Source organism: Notamacropus eugenii, chromosome 1, assembly GCF_028372415.1.
Source record: "Notamacropus eugenii isolate mMacEug1 chromosome 1, mMacEug1.pri_v2, whole genome shotgun sequence".
In the NCBI taxonomy this organism is placed as follows: Eukaryota; Metazoa; Chordata; class Mammalia; order Diprotodontia; family Macropodidae; genus Notamacropus; species Notamacropus eugenii.
The window spans coordinates 269555353-269582577 of NC_092872.1; the positions used below are offsets into that span (position 1 = coordinate 269555353).

The window sequence follows — 27225 nt, forward strand, 5'->3', positions numbered from 1 at the left end:
AGTTGGGAAGCTTGAGTTCCTCAGAATGTGGGGTGATTTCAAATAGCCCTAAGTTCCCCACCCCTAACCCATTACAGAAAAAGTATTTGTCCGTGTGGTGGGATAGAACCAGGCAGGGCTGCATCCCATCAGGAAGGGGCACACAAGTAATTCAAAATCTTTGTCATCACTAAGACTGAGTCATATTGAGGGCACCAATAAACTACTGGACTACTTCCCTAATCCACAAATTAACATCTCAAAGACAAAGAGGGTATGATGATCCAACCCTGTTCTCAATCATAATTATTGAGACTGTTTTGTTTCTCTGATGTGACCCTGGGCTTGATCTCTCAATCATCCAGCAAATCACTAAGGCAGCATTTGCAGAGAAGGTGCCAGTCTTTTCGACTGATCAAATTTCCTCACCTAGAAGTTCCTTGTACTAGTGAAATCACCGGTCTCATCCCTATCCCTATTCCTTTATTTCTCCTCCTCTTCTCCCCTGCAAACCTTGATGTGAAGCCAAACCTTAAAATTTGGACACAGCCCTTGGGAATAGCCTCCTTTCCAAGCTTTAGTTTATTGGGTAAATTTATTTATTTGTTGGGTATGTCTTATGTGCCAGGCAATAAGAGAAAAGAATATTCCACTTAGAGCAGAAGTGGAAACACAGGATTTGGACCCTTGTGAAGTCTTCAGCTTTCTGGTATCAAGCTCCTCTAGGATTCCATTTTTAAAGAGTGATGGCCAACATGGAGTAGAATACATTTAGTTTCCATTAAAAAAATACTGGAGAAAAACATTGTGATGAAGGGAAGCCTTGAATTTGTGTAGAAAGCCAACCAGCCAGTGGACTGGCTCTGCATTGTTCCTTCCTAGCAAGTGTGTAATAAGATGCTTTGCATTAACAGAATGGTTACACACCGCTGCACATCGCGGCCAAAAAGAATCAGATGGATATAGCCACCAGCCTGCTCGAGTATGGTGCAGACGCCAATGCCGTGACCAGACAGGGTATCTCGTCTGTTCACCTGGCTGCCCAGGAAGGTCTTGTGGACATGGTCTCCTTGCTTCTCTCCAGAAACGCCAATGTGAATCTCAGCAATAAGGTAAGTAAGGCAGCTTCTCTGAACATATGACAAAATCGTCGCAAAATTTGTTAAATTTGGATTAGCTGAGGAAAAGGCAAAGTCTGAGTCACTGAAGTCTAAATCATGAATTATTTTAAAAGAAATGGGCTATTATGACTTTCAAGAATCTGCTTCAGTCTCCCAGTGAATCCAACACAATGTGTTGTCAGAGAAAGACTTTGACTCAGAATGTCTAGGCTCAAATCCTGATTCTACTACTTGCTCATCCATGTACCCTTGGGTCAAGTGACATCACTTCAACTGGGCCTCATTTTCCTCAGATTAAAAGGAGAGAGTCTGGTTAGATGACCTTAAAGGTCACTTCTACATATAAGTCTACATTCCTAAGATTTCATGATAGGGATAATCCCTCTAGTGAGGGAGACGGGAACTCATCCCTGAGACCAACTTTATCCTACTATAAATCTTCCGTAGGTGTCAGAGCTACAGTAGTGAGCACTGGGGAAATGTAGATTATTTATTTTTTATCCGAAGGTAAGAGTGGTCTGTAATCAGCACAGAAATCATTTCTGGGTAAATTGGTCTCCCTCAACTACTTGAGCTTGTTGAAAATATTTTCTTCACTTAAGTAAAGCAAAATCCTATATTTTGAAAGCTGGAGGAAATCTAAAGAGCCTAGATTTATTTCAAGGGTTTCAAACTCAAAAAAATGGAGGTCATGAATCTCTATACAAAGATCTCTGTGAACCACATACTGATTTAGTTTTGAAATGTAATGTTATCAGTATTTTATTAAATTATTATTAATTTTGTTAAACATTTCCCAAGTACAATCACGCTGCAGTTGAGAGTGTTGTGAGCCACATGATCTAGTCCCTGACCTGGTCCAGTCCTAGCTGAACAAGAATCTTCTGTGTGTCACACATGATATGGTCATTGATTATCGGCATGAAGATGTCCAGTCTTGCCATGTCCAAGATGGTCCCACAGGGATCATTTTCAATCAATCAACATTTATTAAGCATCTTCTATGTTCCAGGCACCATGCTGAGCATTGGGCACCATAACTTAGTTAATTTTATGTGCCCCATATACTCCCTATTAGACTTTACATTCTGGAAAGGCTGGAAATGTGTCTTCTATGCCTATTTAAGTCCCCCCCCCAAACTTCCCCAATCTCACCCCTTCTATAACGCAACCCCCCCCCCAAAAAAAACTATCCCAATGTGCTATACCCTAGAGATATTTGACCAATGCTTATTCAATGGAAATAACAAAGGGGAATTTTTCTAAATTTAGGATTTAAATGCATCTGGAAAGAATTTCCACACACACACACCCTGCCCCAACCTAAATCCTCTAGGTATTTATTTTTGTCTGTTTGCTCATTTACTATAATTTAAGCAAACTCAATTCATCAAAAGCTATAGAAAAGGCTCCAGGATGAACTGTATAGAGGATCTTTGTGGTTAAGATGCTTTGAATTCTTGCCTCACCTGCCCTCATGTATGTAATTTTATTTTTCCATGATAATAATAATAATGGCTGGAATTTACATGGTGCTTTAAGGTTGGCAAAGAATTTTACAAATATTTTCCCTTACTTACCTTACCTACCTTAGGAGGTAGGTACTGCTATTATCCTCATTTTGCAGATGAGGAAACTGAGGCAGGCTAAAGTTAAGTGACTTGCCAAGGGTCACATAGCTAGTGAAATACCCGAAGCCAACTTTGAACTCAAGGTTTCTTGGCTCCAGGTCCAGTGCCCTATCTGCTATACCACCTAGGTAGCTATTATTATTGTCAGTCTTTCATTTTAAATGTAACGGGGAATGCATGGCTTATTCTTTTTCTGTAGGCATGATTATGAGGTGCTGAAGACCTTGATGTTGCTAAGCTTTCCATGCAGTTACTGAAGAGTTCCTTCTCAGGCCTTCCTGTACTATTCGCATGTTTCCTAGAGAAAGGCTGACACCTAGCTTCCTGAGTCTAAGGTCATTCTAAGCTCAGCTGCAGGCTCTAGGCATGAGAATATTGGTCGCAAAGGCTCTCTTCTCTGCTTCATCAATTCTTCTCTGAGACTGTGTCCACAAAATGCTTTGAAGCTTAAGCAAAGAGGGAAATGTGCCAGTCTGATGATGCCCAAGAGGCAGTATGATTTTTTTCCCCCTTTTTTCTGAATTGACTGAAATCAGCTGGTTCCAGTATAAGCAGGCACACAACTTCCAGAGTCCAGCAGGCAGGTCATACTTCTGACAGACATGCGGAAATCCCAAGAGAAATTTCCTCCTGTTTCATGAATGATCGCAAGTCCATTTCAGTCCTCCCTAGGAAGATTTCCTTATTTCTATAGCCCAAGAAAAACAGTGAGTAGAGAGCTGGACTCTAAGTCAGGAAGATCTGTGTTCAAGCGCTGTTGCTAACACACCCACACAAAATAGTTGTGTAGCCTTGGGCCAATCACTTGAGGTATCAGTGCCCCAGGAAACAATGCCAGTCTGTGTCGATAAATAGAGCTCCTCACCTGGAGCTTCCTACCCCAATGAAAACATAGCTCAGGTCAAAAACCAAAGGCCAGTGTCATAGATTTAGTGCTGGAAGGACTTTAAAGGCAAACCATCCGACACTCTCCCAGACATCTCAGAGTCCTGCAGTATAAAGGTTTCATCTCTTAGGAAAGGAACCTTGTACAACGTGAGCATTGGAAGGTCATCTACTACCTTAAGGTTGTCAGTACAGGGTTAGATGGTTTACAGACTAGAAGCCAAGAAATTCCAGAATTGCATTACTCAATCAGCAAGCACTTATTAAGTACCCTTTGTATGCCAACATACAAAGCCAAAAATTAAATAGTCCCTGCCTTCAAGGACCTTATATTCTAATAGTTTCAAGATATGTCAAACAGTGAACAGAGAGGGAGTATTTTCATCTGGGAATTCAATGTGGCAGGTGATAATATGCCCAGGTTCAGCAGACGTTGTTTTTCTGGATAGGATCTGAACCATTGTAAGGGCCCAGCATCCTTTCTAGGTCTCCCTGTTGTCTCTTTCTATCCTGGAGTGTTACGATCCTTCAAGAGAAGTCCAAACAGGTCATTTCTCTCAGCAGTGGTCTGAATCGACTTGAAATATCCTTTCTGCTCATCATCATCCTTAGCAACTTTATTCCTGTTGACCCTCAGTGTTCTCCAGGTATGATCCAATTCACCTTGGTACCCAGTGAAATGGAGTTCTGTTTATCAAGGGCAATTTCCACCACGATGGCTATCAGCCTGATGTTGTTCACTATGAAGGATGCTCTTGCTGATCTCACCATAGACAGAGACCTGGAGAAATGCTCCAATCTTTTAGCACATCAGAAGGGAACAGCTGAATTCCAGACTGTTATGGCCATGCAGAGTGTAGTTATTATAACTGTAAAGCTTTCTGAAGAGCAGAGCCACGAGGCCTCATTTTCCAATGAACAAACAAAAGCCTGGAGATACAAAGTGACCAACCCACAGTTACATGCCAATTCAGTGCCTGAGGCAGAATTTAAACCCAGGACCTGGGGCTCCAGGGTGAGTGCTATTTCCACCATACCACACTGCCTCCACATCTTGCCCTCAGTGGATTGTAAGCTTCTTTAGAGCAGGGATTGTTTCTTTGTACTTGTATCCCCAGAGCCTAACACAGTGTCTGGCACATTGCAGAGGTGATTAGGTGACACAATGGATAGCGTGCTGGGTCTGAAGTCAGGAGTTCAAATCCAGTCTTAGACACTTATTAGCTGTGGGACCCTGAGTAAGTCATGTAACCTCTATCTACCTCTGTCAAAAGAGGATGTGACGATCATTTGTAAAGGACCTGGAAAAAAGTTGATAATAAATGTTTATTATTTTCCCCTTTCACACACACACACACACACACACACACACACACACACACACACATCTTCCCCCACTAGAATATGAGCTACTTAGGAGTAAGGACTGTTTCTTTGTACTTGTATCCCCAGAGCCTAACACAGTGCTTGAAACATAATAGAAGCTTAATAAAAATTTGTTGATTGATTTCTACATGAATCTGCCAGTTCCCTTTGAACTTGCCCCTATTTCTCCTCCCAATTTGCCAGGGGCCTGTTTCTGTGGCAGCTCCACTATCCCTACCCTCGTCCCCATTTTTGGGTTACTTCCTTTATTGTCTATCCAGAGCTCAGTTCGTTACCTCAAGGAAAGCCAAAGAATGGATCTGAGCCAAGGAATACTTTCCATAGACTCCAGGGAAAACTTCCATTAAGGCTACCCTAAACTCCCACTCCAACCACCAAAAAAAAAGGATGTCTCCAACTTAGGGCAGCAGCTCACAGAACTTTGACCAATTTTGTGGCTAAAAATGCAATTTTCTCCCTAGGGAAATATACCTTGGAAAATTACCCTATAATTATGTCACTGTTTGGGGTGATCTTTCCCGACCCTTTTTTTCCTCAGGTCTGTAAGTGGATCAGTCCTCCACCCTTAGAGGGGAGGGAGCTTGGGTGGGAATGACTCACCCAGAAGGTCTTGAGGATGCTCTGTTTCCCCAATATTGCCTCCAAAATTCCTTCTAGCTCTGAATCTATGATTTGTTGATCTTGGGATCCAGACCCTAATTCCATCCCCAAAATTAAATAAATGTGAGTTGTTCTCATTACTGTTACTCTGTTAAAAGGCCTACTCATGTCAGGACCCCAAGGGTTTCTCATTTTCTCAGTGTGAGTATTCCTTCCAGCATTTAGCAGTGTCTCTAGCACATAGGAGATGTTTAATAAATGCTTATTGATTGACTAACTGATACAGATCACAAACCCTCTAGATCTTACTAAAGGGCCCCAAGGAATTACCGTTCCCAAAAGCTTTTGCTGACCTGTGGATAAGCCTAGTGATGCACCTCTTCATACATAGGCTGGCCCTTGGGTGATGGACTGGTCCACTTGAATCCTCTCCATGTCCTAGGATGAGCTCATGTCCTGCTAGCTTTAATTTGAGAATCTGGGATCACTTTTAAGCAGCGGGACATGAGAGGAGCATTTTAGTGCAAGGAAAGAAGTTTATTAGATTATTGGGGAAATGAAATTTTGGTGATGTATAAAGTACAATTCCCTTGAGGACAGAACCTTTCTCGAACGCAACCTCATTACTTGGCATTCAGTAGCCACTGAATAAATGCTTGCCGATTGATTGGTTTTATATAAGTTTTCTACTGCGTTTTCTTTTTATTGAGATAATGATTTACTATCCTATCAACTCCATGTATTTTTCACATGCTAAAAGGTGACTGGTTTTGTGTGCTTTCCAGAGTGGCCTGACACCGCTCCACCTGGCTGCACAAGAGGACAGAGTGAATGTGGCTGAGGTCCTGGTGAATCAAGGAGCAGCCATTGATGCCCCAACCAAGGTATGACCTGCCATTCCCTGGGTACTGCAGCCTTATGGAAATCATCACTCATCATTCAATGTGGAAAACATCTATGGAACATGACCTGTCATGCTCCCTGTGCGCAGTGCATCAATGTTCTCCATGCTAACTTTTTGACCCTTTAGTTAGTTGTCTCTTCTTCAAGAAGACTGAAACAATACAGTTCTACCATATAACTTTTTAATTAAATAATTTTTATTGTAAATAATAGCAGTCTCAATAAAAACAATAACTGAAATTAAATAAGAAATAAAATCACAAAGGAAGCCATAAACACCAAACTATATAAAGTTTTCCAAAGGGAAAAAGATGTGTATATAAATAATAATAATAATACATGCTATATCGTTACAGATTATGTATTATAAAACATATAACAGCTAACATAATATTTACTTAAAATTTTTATATTATATAAAATTCCTCTTTATATAATAAAATTCAATAAAATAATGATAATTACATCTTCTTAGCTCTAGGTCTCCCTTCTAATCTCTTTCCTTCTCTTCACTTAGCAGGTTTCATTATTTATTTTACATAGTCCTAGTGAGTATATATGTTGCTTTTCTCATGCTACTTTCTTCTCCCTTCATCTTTTTATAGAAATGATTTCCTATTTCACCATGGTCTTCTATTTGTCATTTTTTATAGAGCGATAGTATCGCATTATGTCAAAATGCCACAATTTATTCAGACATTCACTGGTTAGGGGACACTAAGGATGATTACAACTTATCAGTATAATAAATAAATCTTCTGTAGACTGCAGAATTACATGGTTGGGAGGAACTGGAAGGACCATCAAGGTCAACTCATAACTGAACAAGAATCCCCATGACTATATATTATTTTACACAGAAATATCTTTTTAAAAAATAACAATATCCTTAGACTAGATGCTTTGTGGTGGTATTACTGGGATAAGTGGTCTGATGAGTTTCATACCTCTTATGGCATGTCATCAATATGAAATGTTCTTTTGAAACACACTTTTCTTTTCATGCTGTGGTTCTCTTGGTATAGATCCCTAGAACATAATAATAATAGCTAACATAATTATAGCACCTAGGCAGCTGGATGGCTCAGTGGGTAGAGCAAGGGGTCTGGAGTCAGGAAAACTCATCTTCTTGAGCTCAGATCCAGCCTCAGACATTTACTAGCTGTGTGACCCTTGGCAAGTCACTTGACCCTGTTTCCTCATATGTAAAATAAGTTGGAAAAGGAAATGGCAAACCACTCCAGTAACTTTGCCAAGAAAACCCCAAATGAGGTCACGAAGAGTCAGACATGTTTAAAAGACAACTGAATAACCAAAATATAGCACCTACTATGAACTAGCCATTGTGCTAAGTTCTCGATAGCAATGATCTCATTTAATCCTCACAGCAACCCTAGGAGGTTGTTATTGTCATTATTCCCTTTGTACAGATGAATGACAAATAGAAATGTCTTATTTCTATAGTCCAGTCACTGAAGGGAAGAGAATAAAGGATAAAAGTCTTCATCACTTTTTTTAAAGTTGCTTCAAAAATCTATAGATGAAAAAATGGTGAATCTGTTTTTATAAATACAGATAGAACCTCTCAAAAAGATTTAACAACCTTCTTACTCACTTGAATCTCTGTGTTTGTGATGCTGATGTAGAGATAATGGATAGTTCACTGGACATGTAGTCAGGAAGACCTGGGTTCAAATCCCACCTTAAACACTAAGTCACATTAATTTCTCTGAGGCTTAATTTCCTTATCTGTAAAATGGGTATAATAAGATGTTATAATAAGATACCCATACAAGGCTACGGTAAGGATCCAAAGAAGAGAGCTTTACAACCTTTCAATCGTGATAGAAACAAGAGTTATTATTATATATGGAATTATATATCACATAGTACACATATACTCAGATTTCTTTGTTTTTTTCAAGTTGCATAGAAGGGCTTTGACTTCATCAGTTACCTATGATGGGATCTTCAGTTCCATTTCTAAAAGCCAAATCTGCCACTTCCTTGAAACAAACCATCAAATGGATTTCCCATACAGTGCCAGGATTTCAAACTTCATCAGGAAAGAGACTGGCCAGAATCCCATAATTCCTCTGGGGCCCCATCAGAGAGAGGACTATGCCATGGGAAGCTGTCCTTTTTAGAGCACCTTCCCTGCCTGGATTTGTATCTGGATAGAAAAGAGTTCCTAACCTTTCCCCTCCTTGAGTACTTGATATAATTTCTGTCAGTACTTGTTTTCTAACCACCTTTTCCTACAATATATCTGTTTAATAGTAACAATAATAATAGCCAACATTAATATAGTACCTACTATGTGCCAGGCACTGTACTATGTGCTTAACCAATATTATCTCATTTGATCCTCACAATGGGAGGCAGGTGCTGTTATTATTCTTATTTTACAGATGAGGAAACAGAAGCAAATAGAGGTTAAGTGACTTGCCCAGGACCCTATAGCCAGTAAGTGTCTGATCCGAGATTTGAACTCAGGTCTTCGTGACTCCAGGTCCAGCAATCTACTACACCTTGTACAGTGGTATTTTTGTCAGTAAAACTGCTTAAATATCTTTTAGAATATAATGCCTCAGTAGAACAGGTCACCATCCTCCTGTGATTTACTACTGTCCAGAGCAACAATTTTACAGGCCTTTAATAAGCATAATTGTAAGTAAAGTGAACTTCAAGCATATCTCCTGTAGACATATTCTGATTTGAGAGGCAGCGTGGTCTAGTGGGTAGACCAACAGTCCCAGAAGCAGGAAGACTTAGTTACAAATCTTAGCACTATTTCTCAGCGTCTCATGTGAATCTAACCCTGTAAGTTACAGAGGGATTGTTTGCTGATATGTACTGGTGGTAGGAATTTTAGTACCCAGAATACTCTGAACTGACCACAGGTTCAGACCAAAGAAAAGTGTTCTGACATAGTTCAAATCAAGATGCCAGTTTAGTATAGTCACTGTTTTTGTTCACACATTCTCTGGTAGCATATTATTAAGATTGCCAGATTGGTAAAGTCAGTATGAACAGGCCCATAGGTACTGACAAAACCCGGGGCAGGTCAAGAAAACCTCTGTGTCATATGGGAGACTTAGTGAGAGGTGGAAGAAAAATCAGCACCAATTCCCCTTGGTCCTAGAGAAAACGGCTTGGTAATGGGGCAGAATCCCAGAAGTGAAGAGGCAGAAGGGACTTCAGTGGCTTCCTAGTCTGACTCACATCCAAGTAGAATCCCCAGGACAACTTGCCTGGCCAGTGGGCATTTGATCTCTACTGGAAACCCTTCAGGGGCACCCCATTTCTTTCTTGGGCAGCCTTAATTGTTAGGAAAACTAAATTGGTATCACTGCTTCCGGTCCTGCCCTCTGGAACCAAGAGGAATAAATCTAATCCCTATTCCATAGGGAATCACAGAAATTAAGAGTTAGAATTGACCTCCAAAGCCTTCTAATCCACACCATACCCAAAGGAAATCCCCATGACAATATTCCCAGCAAAGGATCATTCAGTCTTTGCTTGAAGACCTCCAGAGAAAACTTTGGGACAACCCTAATTGAATTAAATAATAAAGTTTATTTAAATAACTTAAAACTTGAAACTCTCTAAAGTTTTTCTGATACCAACCCTAACTGCATTTTTTCAGCCTTATCCCTTTGCTCCTGGTTCTGCCCTTTAGAGACAAGAGGAACAAATCCAATCCTTTTCCACATGGAATCACAGGATTTGGGGGTTGGAAAGGATCTTGGGGGCATTTAGTCCCACCTTTGTCCTTCTATAATAGGATATTCTATTATAAAGAATCCTTCTATAATATATTTGACAAGTGGTCATCCATGTTCTGCTGGAACACCTCCAAGGAAGAGGAGGATCTTTGGAAAAGATAGTATATCCACTTCCATTTCCTCACTGATGATTGCCTTCTCTTTCTCTCCTCTTCCCCCCAATAACATTCTGAAATGCTGAGCGTCCAGCATGCCCTAGTTATTAGTCATGGAACAAAAAAAAGGCTTAAGCAAAGCACCCCCAGGAGCCTCCAGAATATATCCGAAACCATTTGGCACTGGGAAAATGTGATAGCGCTTTTCTCTCTTTGGAGACACATTTGGGCATCCAAGGCTAAGTTATGAGCCAAGACAATAAACACTTTGGGGATACAAAAACACATTCATCCATTGTTGAGTCCCCTTATGTCATTATTTCTCTCTTTGTGTCTACAGCCTTGTCTTCCCAGCTGATCTAAGAGCGAGCATTGTCCCCTAGAGAGCAGCGACAACACAGCAGTCGTTTACTAAGCGCTTACTGTGTGCTAAGTGCTCAGAGAGATAGAGAAGTGAGATAGGATCCCAGTCCCTGACCTGATGGAGGCTAGCTAGCACAATACAGAAAAGCAGGGTGGTGTTGGAGAGGATGAGGCGTCCAGAAGCCTTCCCCAACCCCCTTCATTCCACTGCTTTTCCTCCTTTGATTTATTTAGCCCATAGAAAATTTGCTTTGTAAAAGTTTCTTTGCACATGTTCTCCCTTATTTGATTATAAACTCCTTGAGGGCAGGGGCTGTCTTTTGCCTTTTTTTGTATCCCCAGACCTTAGCACAGTGCCTGGCACATAGCAGGTGCATGATAAATATCGACTGATTGTTGTCTGACTCTGGGCAAGTCACTTAAATGCTCTGTGCCTTGGTTTCCTCATCGGTCAAATGAGAGGTTTGAACTTGAGGAACTCTAACGTCCCTTCCAGCCATACCTCTATGATGCTATGATCTTTGTGGCAGGAACCTGTGTAGCTTTTCCCAGCTCCTTACTTCTGTACTGAGCATACAGTACGTGCTCATTAAATGTGTGTTAATTGATGATGACCCAACATCAAGATGTGTTACTACAGTCTGCTCCTAAGTATCTCAGGTTATAGACAGACTATTTGCCTTTAAAAAGCATTGGCCTCCAAACCAATCATTTACTCTCAGTTTCGTTTTGGGGGAAAGTTATTGTCACACAAAATGAGATGAGTCTGCAATTATCCCTTAATTATAATATTTGTACACAGAGGGAAGGGGGGAGGGGTGAGCAGTTCCCCCTTAGCTTTGCTGGGACATTTAGCTTTCTAAATAAAGAGGCTAAAACCAACTCTGGTTAAAGAAGCTCAGCACAGGAAATGGGATGGAATCTTTTTTGTTTTTTTTTTGCCTTGGAGTGGGGGTGGAACTTGTGATTTGGCTATTGTGGGAAATTTCCAATGTAGAAACACCTTTGCATTTTGGCAACACTCTGTTAGTTCTAGGCTTTGAGAGTTGTTTTTGTGGTGGTTCAGTCATTTCAGTCGTATCCAACTCTTCATGACTCCATTTAAGGTTTTCTTGGCAAAGATCCTGGGGTGTTTTGCCATTTTCTTCTCCAGCTCATTTTGTAGATTAGGAAACTGAGGCAGACATAGAGCTAGTAAGTGTCTGAGGCCAAATTTGAACTCAGGTCTTCTTGACTCTGGGCTCAGTACTCTACCCACTGTACCGCCTAACTGCCTTCTGGGGCATTAGGAGGTTAAGTGGATTGCCCAGAATCAAAGAAACAGCATGTCTCAGAGGTCACACTTGAACCCAAGACTTCCTGACTCTGAGATTAGCCCTCTATCCGTGACACCATGTGGCTTCTCATAATAATACTTTTATGAGCAATATTGCCCATAGTAGGACTTATCACTATGATGCATTAAGGTTCACATGGTTCCTTCCTCATCATAATCCTATGAGTTTAGCATTATACAAATCACCTCCATTTTATAGATTAGCAAACTGGGCAAAGAGACTTTGTCCAAGATTGCACAGCTAGTAACTGTCAAAGGTGGAATTCCAACTAAGACCTCTCCCAATTCCAACTAAATTCAGAGCTCTTTCTAACCCACAGTACTACTGTTAGATTACAAAAATAATTTGGTCACTTTCTTGGGTGAGGGGGCGATGGGAGGATATGGTAGTGACTGCCTTTCAAAAGGGTCAGATTGACTTGGTGTGTTTCATGCTCCCCTCTTGATCCTTAGGTCTTTGCTGAACCAATGTGACCCTACATTGGGCTGTTCTTAAAACCAGTGGACAGGCAGGGATCACAGAGCTGGAGTTGAACAGGATCAGGGGACATCTAGTCCAGCCAGATAAGGAAACTGGGTCCCAAAGAGGCTGAATGATTTGCCCAAGGATACACAGATGATAAGTATCTGAAGTAGAATCTGAACCAAGTCCACTGACTTGAGAGTCAGTACTTTTCCTTTCCTTTCTATTGTATTGCTCTGCCTCTAGAGTGGAAGAGACCATCCAAACTAACTCCATTTTACAGAGGAAGAAACTGAGGCCTAGAAGATTCAGTAACTTGACCAAGATTAAGCAGTTAGTGAGCATCAGAGGTGGGATATGAACCCAGGTCCTGTTTTATAGGAACAAAATTGAAGCTGATTCTTTTTGTTTAAAAAATAAATAAAAAGCAAAGGTCTTTTTCTAACCCTTTTAAATGAATGAAGCTCCCTTTTTAACATCAAAAAAGTCTCTCAATTCCCACATAACAGCAATTGTATTATTAGGGTTAGTTGAGATAACACTTAATGCCCACTAGCTGCTGTGAATTCAGTACCACTCTTAATGGACTAGACTTTGTTAACCACACGGGCATCTGCCCCCTTTGGAAAATGTGTAATGTGGCTTTTGTGAGACTTAATACATACTCGGATTCCCAGATGGATGCAGGCTTGTCATGAAGGTAAAATCCTTGTGGTCCTTCCGGATCCACACCCATGCACTTGGATGTTCATGTCTGGGTATGCCCATATACTCAAGAGGATAGAAGGAGCCAAGAATTATTTGAGTTAATAAATTTTTATTTAGAAATTATCTAAATTATTAAATCATCACCTTTTGGAATATGTTTCTTGTCTTGTCACAGGCCCAGAACATACATTACATGAAAATTATTCCCAAGACCACTTTGCATCTTCCATTTCATCTTACTACATTCCATTCCATTTATATAAAATGTGCCATAATAGAAAATGTGCCTGGAAAAGTCAGTTTCTTAACATTTGAATTAGAAAAGGGGATTTTCTCCATCTGGAAGGCCTTTCTAATCCTTTAGCTTTCCCCCAAAGAAGAGGAGAGTCTTCACAAAGTTCTAGAGAGATTATTGACCACAAATGGCCCAAATATTGGTCTTATGGCCCTTGTTGCCTCCAGGGCTCTATAATGACCACCACCCAGAGGTATGCTCATTGGACAAGTGTCTGGGACTTGGGAAATGATAGTTCCAGTGTATTCTGAATGGTCCCAGTGCCTCTGGAGGATTGTAGTCAGTTCCCAGTGCCATATTTTAGGGAGGATATTGATCATCTAGAGGAGGATAACCAAGGTGGTGAAGTGCCTTGGATCCTTGCCTTGGCTAGAGGAGTCTTGTGAGCTGACTTCAGGTATTTGAAAGGCTCCCTTTTGGAAGGGAATAGACTTGTTCTTGGCTCCAGAGAGCAGAGTGAAGGGTGGGTATTGGCAAAGAGAAAAATTTAGGCTTGATAGAAGGAAAAACTTCCTAACAATAAGTGCTGTTCAGTCATAGAAGAGGTTCTGCCAGCACTTAATAAATGTTTATTGATGGATGGATTGTTTGGTAAGTTCCCTTTATTGGTGGCCTGCAGGTAAATGTTTGCCAGATACACTGCAAAGGGGATTAGGTACAGACTGATCTAAATGGCCCTTTTGCTTGTCTACAAAAAAGACAAAAGTGAAGGTGATCTATTATTTGGTGCCATTTTTGTGAATTGCACTGAGTAAGAGGCAGAGGGAGGGCAAGAATGGGTTTTCTCAGCATTTGGAGTTGGGGGAAACAGAATGGAATTAAGCCTGTAGTCATTGCTGTGGTTGGGGGGCAAGGGTATAATGAGGTTAGAATAACGTGAACCTCAGATGTAAAGTCTCAGACGTCAGAGCTCTGGAAAGGGAGAGGACCTGAGAGACCATCTCATCTAACACTTTATTTTACAGATGAGGAAACTGAGGTGAAGGAAAGTGAAGGTCACACAAATAATATGGTGCAGAACTAGGATACAAACCTAATTCCTCTGATTCCAGTTTCTCTAAGGCTACCGGAATCCTCAAGGTTTTGCCTTCTCCCTTCACTTATCCTTCTAAGTTTGAAAGGTCTGGTTTATATCCCACTTTGTCTACAAGGCCTAGAGGCAGAGATCAAATCCAGCCTCAGATACTACCTGGATGACCTCAGGCAAATCAATTAATTCCTTCAACCTCAGTTTCCTCGTTTGTAAAAGGAGGGCAACTAGATGGCACAGGAGATAGAGTGCCAGGCCTGAAGTCAGGAGGATCTGAGTTTATATCCAACCTCAGACACTTACTAGCTGTGTGATCCTGGGCAAGTCATTTCATCCTATTTGCCTCAGTTTCCTCATGTGTAAAATGATCTAGAGAAGAAAATGGCAAACCAAACCAGTATCTTTGCCAAGAAAACCCTAAATGGGGTCATAAACATTCTAACACAACTGAACAAAAACTATAACAGAAAGGAGGAGGCTAGATGACGTAGCCCCCAAGGTACCTTCCATCTCTACTTATGATCAGTGATGTGTCCTCCTTGTGAATGAATGAATGAATGAATGAATGAATGAATGAATGAATGAATGAATGAATGAACCAGTGCTAAGAAAACAAGGTAAGTTCCCAGCTCTGTCACTGGCCAGTCTTAAGATCCCAGGAAAGTCAAATGAACTTTCCATGACTCAACCCTCTCATCAGTAAAAGGAAGGCAATCCCCTGGGCCCACATGCTCCCAATATTGCTGTCCAAATCACTGAATGCAGGGGTTGCACAGGGATGATGGTCACAGGAGAGATGCCAGATACTCTCCCTTCTAGTCCCCAAATCCAAAATGAGGTTTTCAGAAGCCAATTTATAAAAGCCCACAAAGACATTCCAGCACTGTACTCCATTGGCCTCTCTGTGTGGCCACTGATTGCTGTATATGTTTTACCGTCACAGATGGGCTACACGCCACTCCATGTGGGCTGCCACTATGGGAACATCAAAATCGTTAACTTTCTGCTCCAGCACTTCGCGAAGGTTAATGCCAAAACGAAGGTGAGTGAGGACCATCCCCTGCCTCTGAGCTACTGACTGACTTCACAGCAGGACAAGTGGCAACCTGTGTTCCTTCTTTTATTCCTTCTGCAGAATGGGTACACACCCCTCCACCAGGCAGCCCAGCAGGGCCACACCCACATCATCAACATCTTACTGCAGAACAACGCTTCCCCCAATGAGCTCACTGTGGTGAGTGAAGGTAGAAGGGACCCCTGGTTGGTGAAGGGGCAGGAGGGGGGTTGGCCATCTCTTACATATGTGGCTTTGGTGCCTCTCATGAGCTGAAGTGGAGAAAGCCCTTGATCCATGGGATGAGTCAAAGAATGCAGTTTCATATTACAGAGAGAGAGAGAGAAATGAGGTCCCTGAACTCTAAGAGCACCTGACTGAATGACCAACTAGGGAGATGTGTATGTCTCTGTGAGGGGAGAAGAACATGTGTCCTTGTTTCACGTGGAAGGCTCATATAGAGTGTTAAGTCTGTGAAGTCCTGGCACAGCTGTCCAGGCCTGCACTGTACAGATATTGTTGTAACAAATACCACGGGGGCAGGGAAGGGAGGGAGGAGGGATTGAGGGGAGAGAGAACTGGAAGAAAAAGATGGATTTTCACCATCTGTCCCACTGATTTCAAGTCATGCTGGGTGCCCTTTTAGTAGGTACAGAGCCTGTCTTTAGCAAGTATTTGAAAACGTGGCACTATGCAAAACATAAATCCATAATGGGCTCTCCCAGTGAGGGCACAAATCCTAAAATGCTGCTTAAATATTCCTTCAGGAAAAATTTTACCTTTGTAGTATAGCTCCTTTGGAAAAGTTCTGCCTTCGGGATAACTACAAAAAGTCAGGATTCTAACTGGATGCTTTTTTATAACAATGACGATTCTGCCTCATGGGAAAAAGGTGCAGCTATCATGATCACACAATCCAGAAGCATGTGTTAAATGCCCACTATGTGCCCATCACTGTGCGAAGCTCAGATACAAAGAAAGATAAAAAACAATTCCTGATCTCAAGGAGTGTCTAATGGGGGAGGAAAATGCTCTTGGTTTTAACTGGCATTCACTAGCTGTGTGACACTGGATAAGTTTCTGAATTTCAATAAAGTGATGACAGTGCTTGCACTATGGGGGTAGCTCCATGGTGCAGCAGATAGAGTGCTAGACCTGGAGTCAGGGAGGGGAGTCCAAATTCCACCTCAGACCCTTCCTAGCTCTGGAGCAATCAAGAAGACATATTTCTTTTTCAACCTCAGTCTACTTTTCTGTAAAATGGAAATAATGATAGCCCCTATCTCCCTGGGTTGTTATTAATATAAAATAAATAATCTGAAAAGCTCTTTTTCAAATCTTAAAGCATTATATGAATGCTAGCTATCATATGATTAGTGCATTATCTGCCTCACAGAGTCAAGAGGAAATTTCTTTATAAAGCTTAAAGTGTTGTAGAAATAGGATTTATTCCACATTTACAATAATAATTTTAATAATGTGATACAATAATTACAAGGAACATTTTGACTAATTTTTTAAAGATGAGATCTGTGATTTCATTGGTAGATGTAAATTCCGGATAAGAAAACTCCCTCAGCCATTTAGAGTTGGCTTTGAGAGTCACCTGGGGGCCTTGGAAAGTTAAGTGACCTAGAGTCACTCAGCCAGGATGTGGCAACAAGACTCAAACCCACACCTTCCTGACTGTGAGACTGACAATCTACCATGCTGCCACTCTATTATGAGTAATACCATACTTGTTAGTTTGCAGCTACTAGTAAAATGCAGAGTCATGCCAACAAACCTTTGAGAATGGTCATATAATTACATTATCATCATTCCCCCTTTACAGATAAGGAATCTAAAGTCCAGCAGTAGCCCCAGTCACACAGCCAGTGATTGGAGGAGCCTGGAACTGGAAACCAGGTCTTCTAACTAAGCCAGGGCGCTTTCTTCCAAAATCTGCTGCCTGCCTCTCTCATGCAGCTAAACTTGCTTTGGTGAAATTAAGTTGGGATTCTTCTCTAACACCTTCCTGATATTTTTCCCTTGCTAGAATGGAAACACGGCACTGGCCATTGCTAAGAGGCTTGGCTACATTTCCGTGGTTGACACCTTAAAGGTAGTGACGGAAGAGACCACGACTACGATAGTAAGTATCATTCTGTTTTCCTTATGGTACTTCCAGAGTTCATTGACTAATATTGTTTCATCTTCCAAAAGCTTGATGAAATAGACCATGGACTTGTCATCCAGATTCATTATTGTTCAGTCATTTTCAGTTGTGTTTGACTTTTCTTGACCCCATTTGGGGTTTTCTTGGCAAAGATACTGGAGTGGTTTGGCATTTCCTTCTCCAGTTCATTGTACATATGAGGAAACTGAGGCAGGCAGACTTAAATGATCTGCCCAGGGTCATATAGCTAGTGGCTGAGACCAGATTTGATCTCAGGAAGAGGAGTCTTCCTGACTCCACACCTGGTTCTCTATCCACTGAGCCATCTAGCTGCCTCATCCAGACTCTAGAAAGCAGAAATCACAGAGAGCTGATGCAACGTTCACAAAATCACAGAAACTCAGGATTGGTAGAGACCTAGGAGACCCCCTACTTCTAGTCACTCATGCAATAAGCATTTATTAAGCACCTACTATATACCAGGTATTGACTGTTCTAAGCACTAGGTCCCTTTTACAACCTACACACCAAGTGGTCATTCCATTTTGACTTTAAGATGGAAAACTCACTACTTCCTTATTATGAGGATCATAGATTTAAAGCCAGAAAGGACTTCAGATGCCCTGTAGTAAAACCCCCTTATTTTATAGATCAGGAAACTGAGACTCAGGGAGATGAAGGGACTTGCCCAAGAGATTCAGAGCTGGAAAGGACCTGCAGAAGCAAAATTTGAACCTACATCTACAAGCCTAGAGCTGGGGCTCTTTCCACTGGGCCCACACTGTCTGGTTAGTTTGGATTATTAAGAAGTTTTATTTGGGTTTGTTTCCCTTTACATCAGATCTAAGTCTGCTCACAGTACCTCTCCCCACTCTTTCTCAACTTGCCCTTTGGGTCCAAAAGAAGAAAGATGATGCTCTTCCATGAGACAGCCAGCCGTCTGGCTCCCATGACCTCTAGAGATCCATCAGAGCTTTACTCAAATCCAGCAAACACTTATTAAGTGCCTTCTAGGGGTAGAGCTGTGACCTGGGCAGTCACAGGACAGGGAGGTGAAAGGCTTAGATATTCATGATAAGCACTGGCATGAATGTCCCAATGGGAAGTCTGCCAGGCCTAGGACCTAGACCATCCCATTGAATGAGGCCTGTCCCTACACTCAGGGGAGAGAGATGAAATACTGATGCAGATTGCTAAGAGACTCATTACAGGCTGATTTTAATTATTATTCTTTAGATTACCTAGTATCCAGTTTGATATACATTTATGCATATAAATGCATGACCATATATGTCACAGTGGATGGCACAGTGGATAGAGTGCTAGGTCTGGAAACAGGAGGACCTGAGTTCAAATCCTGACTCAGACACTTACTAGCTAAGACAAGTCATTGAATGCTGTTTGCCTCAGTTTCCTCATCTGTAAAATGAGCTGGAAAAGGAAATGCCAAACCATTCTGGAATCTTTGCCAAGAAAACTCCAAATGGGGTCAGGAAAAGTCAGACAGGACTGAACAAGGACTAAACAACTGTATACAAGTATATTTACATATATTATACTCATTGGATACATACTTGCATGCATACATACATATCTACATACACATTTCTGACTTTGTGGTGTTGAGCAGAATGGCATAGGGAATAGATAGCTAGCCTCAGAGTCAGGAATACCTGAGTTCAAGTTCTGTCTCTTTTACATACCCAGTCTTTGACCCCAAGAATCACTAAATCTCTTAGCCTCGTGACTGATTCTCTAAGATTCTAAATTAAAAAGTAGGTGCAGCCTGGCATCGATAAAGGGCATTACCCATCCTTCCCTCATCATGTCACCTCCCCCCCAAAAAAAAACATATGCACATTCAAGGATATTCTGGTAAATGTTTAACAACAAGCTCTCTACCCCACATATACACAAAAAATTTTACAACATACTTTTAGGTTTAATTTGCATTTTCTTCATCAGTTTCTTAAGTTTAGACAATCAAGAAGGCAGTGACTCAAGCCCTGATTCTGATGTTTGCCATTTTCCAAGGTGTAACTGCTCTCATTTGAAATTTAACAATCGGCTCTGTGAGATGGGACAGCCATCTCCAACACACCAGCACAAACTTTATTAGCTCCCTATGACCTCCAGGACCAAATATAAAATGCCCTATCTGGCTTTTGAAGCCCTTTCATGACCTGGTCCCAGAGTTCCTACACTTTCCTTCCCCCCACGATCCAGAGACACTAACCTTGCTCACCCAGGCTCCTCCTCCCAACTCTGTCCTTGTACAGTGTTGGCCTTTTTATGAAAATTTAACAAAAGAGAGAGGTGGAAGGGAGAGAAGGAAGGAGAGGAAGAGAGAGAGGAGAGACAGAAAGGGAGAGACAGACACAGAGAAAGGAGGAGGGAGAGAGAGGAGAGAGACTGAGAGAGAAAGAGAGAGAGAAAAGAAAGGAAGGAAAGAAAGAAGGAAGGAAGAAAGGAGAGAGGGAGGGAAGGAGAGAAGGAGAGAGAGAAGAGACAGAGATAGTGAAAGGGAGAGACAGAGAGAAGGGAGGAGGGCATGAAGAAGAGAGGGAGGGAGAAGAGAAAGGGGGAAAGAGAGAGAGAGAGAGAAATATGTTCATACACACACACACACACACACACACACACACACACACATACACACACACACCATTGTATTGGTTTCATTTTTTAAATGCCCTCTCCTCTGTACAAATGGTTCTGCAATATTGTCACTAGAAGTTTTACAAGGGAATGAGCCAGACTCACACCCTAACATCCAAGTGTATGTCATCAGTACTCATTAACCATCTCTCATTGCCAAAAGAGTGCCCTGGAGAAAAGGACATGGTCAAAGGTCTAAAGCCGCCAAATTCAGCCCAGGTTTTCTGGACAGCCTGACTCCCGTGCTGAGTCATCAAATACCAAAGGGTAATTATTGTCTGTTGGACAGGTGGCTGAGGCCAGCAACACGTGAGTGCCCTGGGCTGCTCACAATGACGCAGTTACTGGGTGTAATAGATATATGTGGCCTTCTGAGAGGACATTGGTCTAAAGGGGTAAGGGTTGGGTCAAAGACACATTTCTGGTCTGTAAATGTATGTAAGTAGTGGCTAACAGCTGAGGGCTTGCAAAGCACTTTACAGATCTTAACATTAGGTCTTCACAACAGCCCAAAGAGGAAGGTTCCATTATTCTTCCCATTTTACAGATGAGAAAACTGAGGCAGAGTGAATTTCTCAGGGTCACATAGTTAAGAATTTAAGGTGGGAAGTAAACTTAGGTCTTCCTGGCTTCCAGCTATAAGTTCTATCTGATGTGCCATAATAAAGAATGAGTAGCATAAGTAAATGCTACCAATCACCTTTATTTAATTAAGGTTTTGAAATTTGGGGAGAAAAATTGTCATATATAGTCCTAGTCATAGACATTCTACTAGACAACACTGTTATTCATAAAAGTTTATTTGGTATTAAAGAGCTTAGTGGGTGGCTAGGTGGACTTAGACCTGGGTTCAAATGTCATTTCTAGCATTTATTAGCCATATAGTCATAAGTGACAACTTTTCTCTTCTCAATCTCAGTTTCTTCATTTGTAAAGATGAGCATGACCTTGGACAGGTCACTTGTCCGCCTGGATGGACATCAAGTTCCTCACCTGTCAAATGAGAGGGTTAGGCTGGAATGTCCTCTAACTTAAACCAAAGGAGCACTGTGACATAAAGTACTGACCTTGTTGGAGGGGGGTGGGGATTGTGAGGGCTCAAATGACCACAGGACCATAGGTCCATAGATCTTGAGGTGAAACAGACCTCAGAGGCTAGTTATTTAGTTCAATCCCTCATTCAACAGATGAGGAAACTGAGGCTCAGGGAAATTAAGCAAATTACCCAAAGTTACATGATTAGTGTCAGAGGAAAAACCTGGGTTTTCTGACTCAATGTTTCTTTTATTGTCCAGTGATATAGGCAGAGTGTTTTGTAAAATGTAGAGCACCATTATAAATGACCATATTATATATAAATCCTCAACCCTTCTGACACCAGATCTGTGATATCGTAGGATATCTTCCTGTCCCTCAAGGGAAGAAATAAAATTCTCAAGTTAATTTGAAGTCCCTTCCATTTGAAAAAGGAAGTTATGCCACATAGCACTTTCAGGAGGGCTAGATAAAGATATATGGAATTTAAATAACCAAAAAATGTTAACTCTCTAAAAATGGTGGAGAACTGCAGTCCACTGATGTGGACCTTGGACAACTCCTATTTAAATGTGACAGAAAAAAACAGAATTATCAAAGAAATAGAACCAGATCCCAAGGACATCATTCATTTTATAAAAGACCAGGATATCTTTCAGTTTCTACCTCATGATCTTTCCCGAGTCACCTCTCATGAAATACCCCAATGTTTTTTTGATATCTGGGAGGCAAATGTAGAAGCCAATGCCATGGGAAGGAGCTGCAGATTTGCTTCAAGAACCATAGGGGATGGAGAAAGGTCTGCTTGACTCAGGTGCCCTGACGAAAAGTAGTTCAGTGTACATAGTAGCTGGACCACTTCACTCTCAGTTATCAAGAGAATCAATGGGATTTTTTTTCTGGACCAAGAAGATGAACTGATGGTGTTCCCAGAAGATAGGATTTGACATAAGAATACAACAGAAAGAGGCATCAGTGACCAGTATGCCTTTTACTTTAGTTTGGAGCAAGAGTCCAAGACCGTTGTCCGTGGAGAGATGTCAGAAGTTCTGTGAATCTGGATGGGGGAAAAATCCATCTTTATTTACTAATCATCTCTTAACTGATTTAGCATTCCTTCAGTTACAAATGCAGGCAACAAACATTGTTCTGGGCACCAGGGCAGGGTGGGGGGTGTGGGGGGTCCGTATACTTCAGCAGACTTCCAAGGAGGTCCATGACACAAGAAAGGTTAAGAACTCTTGTTTGGGCAAAGGGTATAAACCTAAGACAGACACAATCTCTATTCGTGGAAAGAATTCATCAGAGACCTCTCAAGCTAATCTTTGAAAACATGTCCTGATTTGGTGTGTGAATTCAGTTTAGGTGAGGAAGAGTTGCATAAAGTTGTCAGCCTCACCCTCTCTTCCAAAGTCATCAGAGATAAGTAGCAAGATAAAAAATCAATGCAATTGGTGATAGAATTATTGCTTGAATGACTGAATCCATGAAAGATCATCAAGGGAGGGAGAGAAGAGGGAGGAAGGAAGAGACAGAGAGATAGAAAGAGAGACAGAGTGAGAGAGGAGAGACAGAGAGAGAGAGAGAGAGAGAGGCTACCACATATAGGGGACAGGAGATGCAAGATAAGATTGTGGAAATTGAAAAGGATCAGTCAATAGGCAGGAAGAGAACCAGTCATGATCAATGCCAGAAAAACCCAAAACAAAGAGAGTATGCAGATGGAGGAGATGGTTAGCACCATCAAATGGGAAGGAAGGAGAAAAGGAGGGAGGGAGAAGAGAGAAAGAGGGAAGGAGGGAGAAGAGGGAGAGAAGCAAAAACATTTGTTTGAGATCATGTGTGGAAAGTACTTTGTAATACCTTACAGTGTACCACATGTTCAGTGATCTTCATTATTATGGAAGCAGTTATGCTTTGATCACCAAACCCAAGTTCTCTTTGTAGTCAAGGCCTAAAAAAATGCTGACAAATTCTAATCTCACAAATTTCGTCTCTTCTCCAAGTTTAATTATATTTTCCCACGGTTATATTAATCTTTAATGATACTGAGCAGATTTATATATTTTCACTGCTTTTCTACACCTTCCCCATGAATTTTGCTCTCTGGAAGTCAGTTATTCAGTTTGACATTATGTTGGATGGTTTTCCTTTGTTCCAAGGGAAGATTCTGTGTAGAACAGGGTATTAGAAAGTTATCATGGTATAAATAAACCAAAAGGCACTAACATAAGTAAATAAAAGTCAACTGTTGAGTGAGGGAGGGAAAGCATTTGTTAAAAAACTGTGCTAAGTCATGATGATAAAGTAAGGGGATCACAGAAAGTTGTTACTTCCTCACATACTCCATTAGCAGTAGACTACAACTCAGTCTTACTTCATCATACTTGAGGTTTCATTTCAAATTAGGAGGCCTCCTTGTCAACCCTTTCACTTCTTACACAGCTCCCAGAAAGACTAGAGTCAGCCTGAGGGGACTCTGGGATCATAACTGGGAGAAACGTAACTCAGTTGCCTCACCAGTGCAAAAGGTGACCTTTAAATGGGTCCTTTCCCAAGCTTCCCCACTACAAAAGCTTACCAGACTCAGGGTTTTTTCAGCAACCTAAACAATCAACAAATATTTATGTACCACACACTGGGGATACAAAGAAAAAGCAGTCCTGGACTCATGGTGCTTTTATCAATAAAATCAATCAAAAAGCGCCTACTAGGTGCCCCTTATGGTGCTAGGTACTGGGGATATAAGAATAAAGAACTTGAAATCTACTTACATTTTAATTAATGGAGAAGATAACAAACACACATACAACATACACAGAATCAGGAGAGAATTAATAAATACAAAGGTATACAATTAGTGAAATATGATAGATTGGAATGGGAGGAAGTAGCAGTGCGGGGGGGGGGATCAGTAAAAAGTCCTTTTCTCTAGTTACGAAATTTGGCAAGCAGCTATCAAGAGGTATGTGGATTTGGCAAATCAGACTGTACTGTGGAATTTACTCAAGAATCGATGGGTTTTATACTAAAAGATCCTTAGCCTGTGCTGTGTTTCCTGTCTGCTTCACCTGCCAAAGATACATGTGGTCCTAGAATCACTTGCTAAACAGAGGCATCAGATGATGCTTTAATTAAGTATGATGATCACATTACTTGTAATCATGTTCATCATGCTGGGTAATAAAGAAGTTGTACTAGCCTCCTGTACTTAACATCCAGTCCCAGGTTATTTTGTTTTACTAGGAACGCTCTTTGTCTAGTGCCATTTAGTTCCTCAGTGTCTTGATATTTTAAAAAGGAGCCCAATTTGTATAAATGAAAAGCTAAACCATTGAAACGCTAGTGCTGGTAATGGCAGCAAATGATCTGGACCTTCAGAAATGCTGTGACTCACCAGCTTCCATATTAGAAAATTAGTGCCAAGGGGAGAGTTACCAATACTTAAGTGATCTAATCCCCATATGGCATTTCCTCTGGACTCTATTTCAGAGGGGTCAGTGATCTGGAAAAATGCATTCATTATCTCAGCTGTAGGTAGAAAGAGCGTGACCCAGAGGATAACTCGAGGGCAGAGATAATCTGTGCCCCTTTGTCAGACCTCTCCTAGGCATTTATCATATTCTAACTGTCATCTCATTTTGACACACCTATCAGTTGTATGAGTGACTGGCACACAACAGGAGCTTCATAAATGCTTATTGGCTGATTGATGAAGACAAAGATTACATCTTTTAGCGCCCATAAAAACAAAGCTTTACACAAAGCACTTTGTTGAATTGAATTGAAAATTGTGAACATAGATTTTAAAACTATATAAAACCTGACCTTCCTATAACACCTTATCTAAATTAGCTCATTTGAGCCTCATACCAATCCTGTGGGGGTAGGCAGCACAGGTATTATTTTCCTCGTTTTGTAGGTAGGGAAAATGAGATAGAGGTTAAGTGACTTGATCATGCTCACATAGATGGAAAGTGTCAGAGGCAGGATTTGAACCCAGGTCTCTCTGAGTCTAAGTATAACTCTCAATTCACTGCTCCCTGCAGAATGTGAGTAGGGATTGTTCAGTTTTTGTATTTGCATCTCCAGAACCTAGGACAGTTCCTGGCATATAACGGGGACTTAACAAATCCTTGTCGAGCCATTGTTTGAATATGTGGTATTGGTTTCCTTCTAGTGAATTAAACCTGTAGGCAGGAGGAAATGAAACCAAAGGCTCTTTGCCTACCTGGTGCCTATCTACACCCTTAATATACTTAAATAAAGACTGCCAGAAGCCAGGTGCTCTAAGTGGCATGATCCCTTGGCATGACATAATATAAGAAAAATTCTCTCTTTAGCAATCTTTCTTTTAGGAGAGACTTGTTTAACCTTTTGAGTCATGGACCGCTTTGAATCTGGTGAAACTATGGACTATTCAGAATGTTTTTAAATACATAGGATCACAAAGGAAAATAATTATATTGAAATACAGTTCTTTTTATGTGCGTGTATATATGTATATACATATATATATGTAATATGTGGGGCAGCTAGATGGTACAGTGGATAGAGCGCAAGTTCAGGAGTCAGGAGGACCTGAGTTCAAATCTCACCTCAGACACTTGACACTCACTAGCTGTGTGACCTTGGGCAAGTCACTTAACCCCAATTGCTTCATTCTGGGTCATCTCCAGTCTCCCTGATGAATATTTGGTCACTGGATTCAGATGGCTCTGAAGGAGAAGTGAGGCTGGTGAGCTGCACAGCCCTCCCTCACTCAAAACATAGTCAAGTGCAAGTCATGTCATCATTTCTCTGATGGCATGGTCTTCTTTGGCAATGAAGGATGAACACGCAGAATATATATATGTAATATGTATATTTAAAAACAAGCTCAGAGACACCAAGTTAAAAACTTCTGTTTTAGAATAACACTCTCTATTGAGTCCTTGGACTTGCCCAGTAAGCAAATTGTTTACGTTTTCCTTTCCCTACAAATTCTGAACCAAAAACCCAGAAAGCCACTGGCTTGTACTCAAAAAGAGAACTTTTGATTCCATGTAATTTACTAAAGTCAAGCACATTTCTAGTTCTCACCATAGTTCTGTGGCCAAAAGAACACCCCACATCACTGCCACCTTGCCCATCTGTATCAGAATGACCTTGGGTCTTTAGCCAGTATCTGACACACTTCCACAGCAGTGCATGTCCTCATGGAGATGTCTGGTTTGGCTACTCTGGAGGTGACTGTTGCTTTTCCTCCCTTCTGATAGACCGTCACAGAGAAGCACAAACTGAATGTTCCAGAAACGATGAATGAAGTTCTCGATATGTCGGATGATGAAGGTATGGAAGAAAAGCCAATCTAATCCTTTACCAAAGCTTTACTTACAACATCTTGTTTGTCGGATTAACTTCTTTGCAAAGAAAAAAAATGACTTGTGATAACAATGAAATGTGTTGTTGACCTATCCAAAGTGACCATTTTTCAGATTCTTATCTTGTTTACTTAAATCATGCAGTTCGTAAAGCCAATACCCCTGAAATGCTCAGTGATGGCGAGTATATATCAGATGTTGAAGAAGGTATTTGTGCATTTTTTTTATCCTGGTGGGATTTAAGCACCCACTTTTTTTCCCTTTTCTTTCTTGCCTTTAAATTTTAACTCCCTCTCTAACTAACTTTTTCTAATGCTCTTGATAGCATTAATTTATGCATCATGACTAGAATGCATTTGATAATGCTAACAACC

The 27225-nt window shown here is 41.1% G+C and overlaps 1 protein-coding gene across 16 annotated transcripts in view; it reads left to right on the forward strand.

Moving 5' to 3' along the window:
- The window catches only part of ANK3 (ankyrin 3), a 715857-nt gene that overhangs the window by 565303 nt on the left and 123329 nt on the right, over positions 1–27225 (forward strand). For 14 of the 16 annotated variants that reach the window (XM_072628881.1, XM_072628882.1, XM_072628896.1 and 11 more), the window contains 7 exons: positions 894–1091; positions 6388–6486; positions 15527–15625; positions 15719–15817; positions 17676–17771; positions 26747–26819; positions 26996–27058. In XM_072628881.1, the coding sequence (XP_072484982.1) occupies positions 894–1091; positions 6388–6486; positions 15527–15625; positions 15719–15817; positions 17676–17771; positions 26747–26819; positions 26996–27058 (727 nt within the window). The remainder of the gene's footprint in view (positions 1–893; positions 1092–6387; positions 6487–15526; positions 15626–15718; positions 15818–17675; positions 17772–26746; positions 26820–26995; positions 27059–27225) is intronic. The other 2 variants (XM_072628884.1, XM_072628891.1) reach the window with 1 other exon arrangement.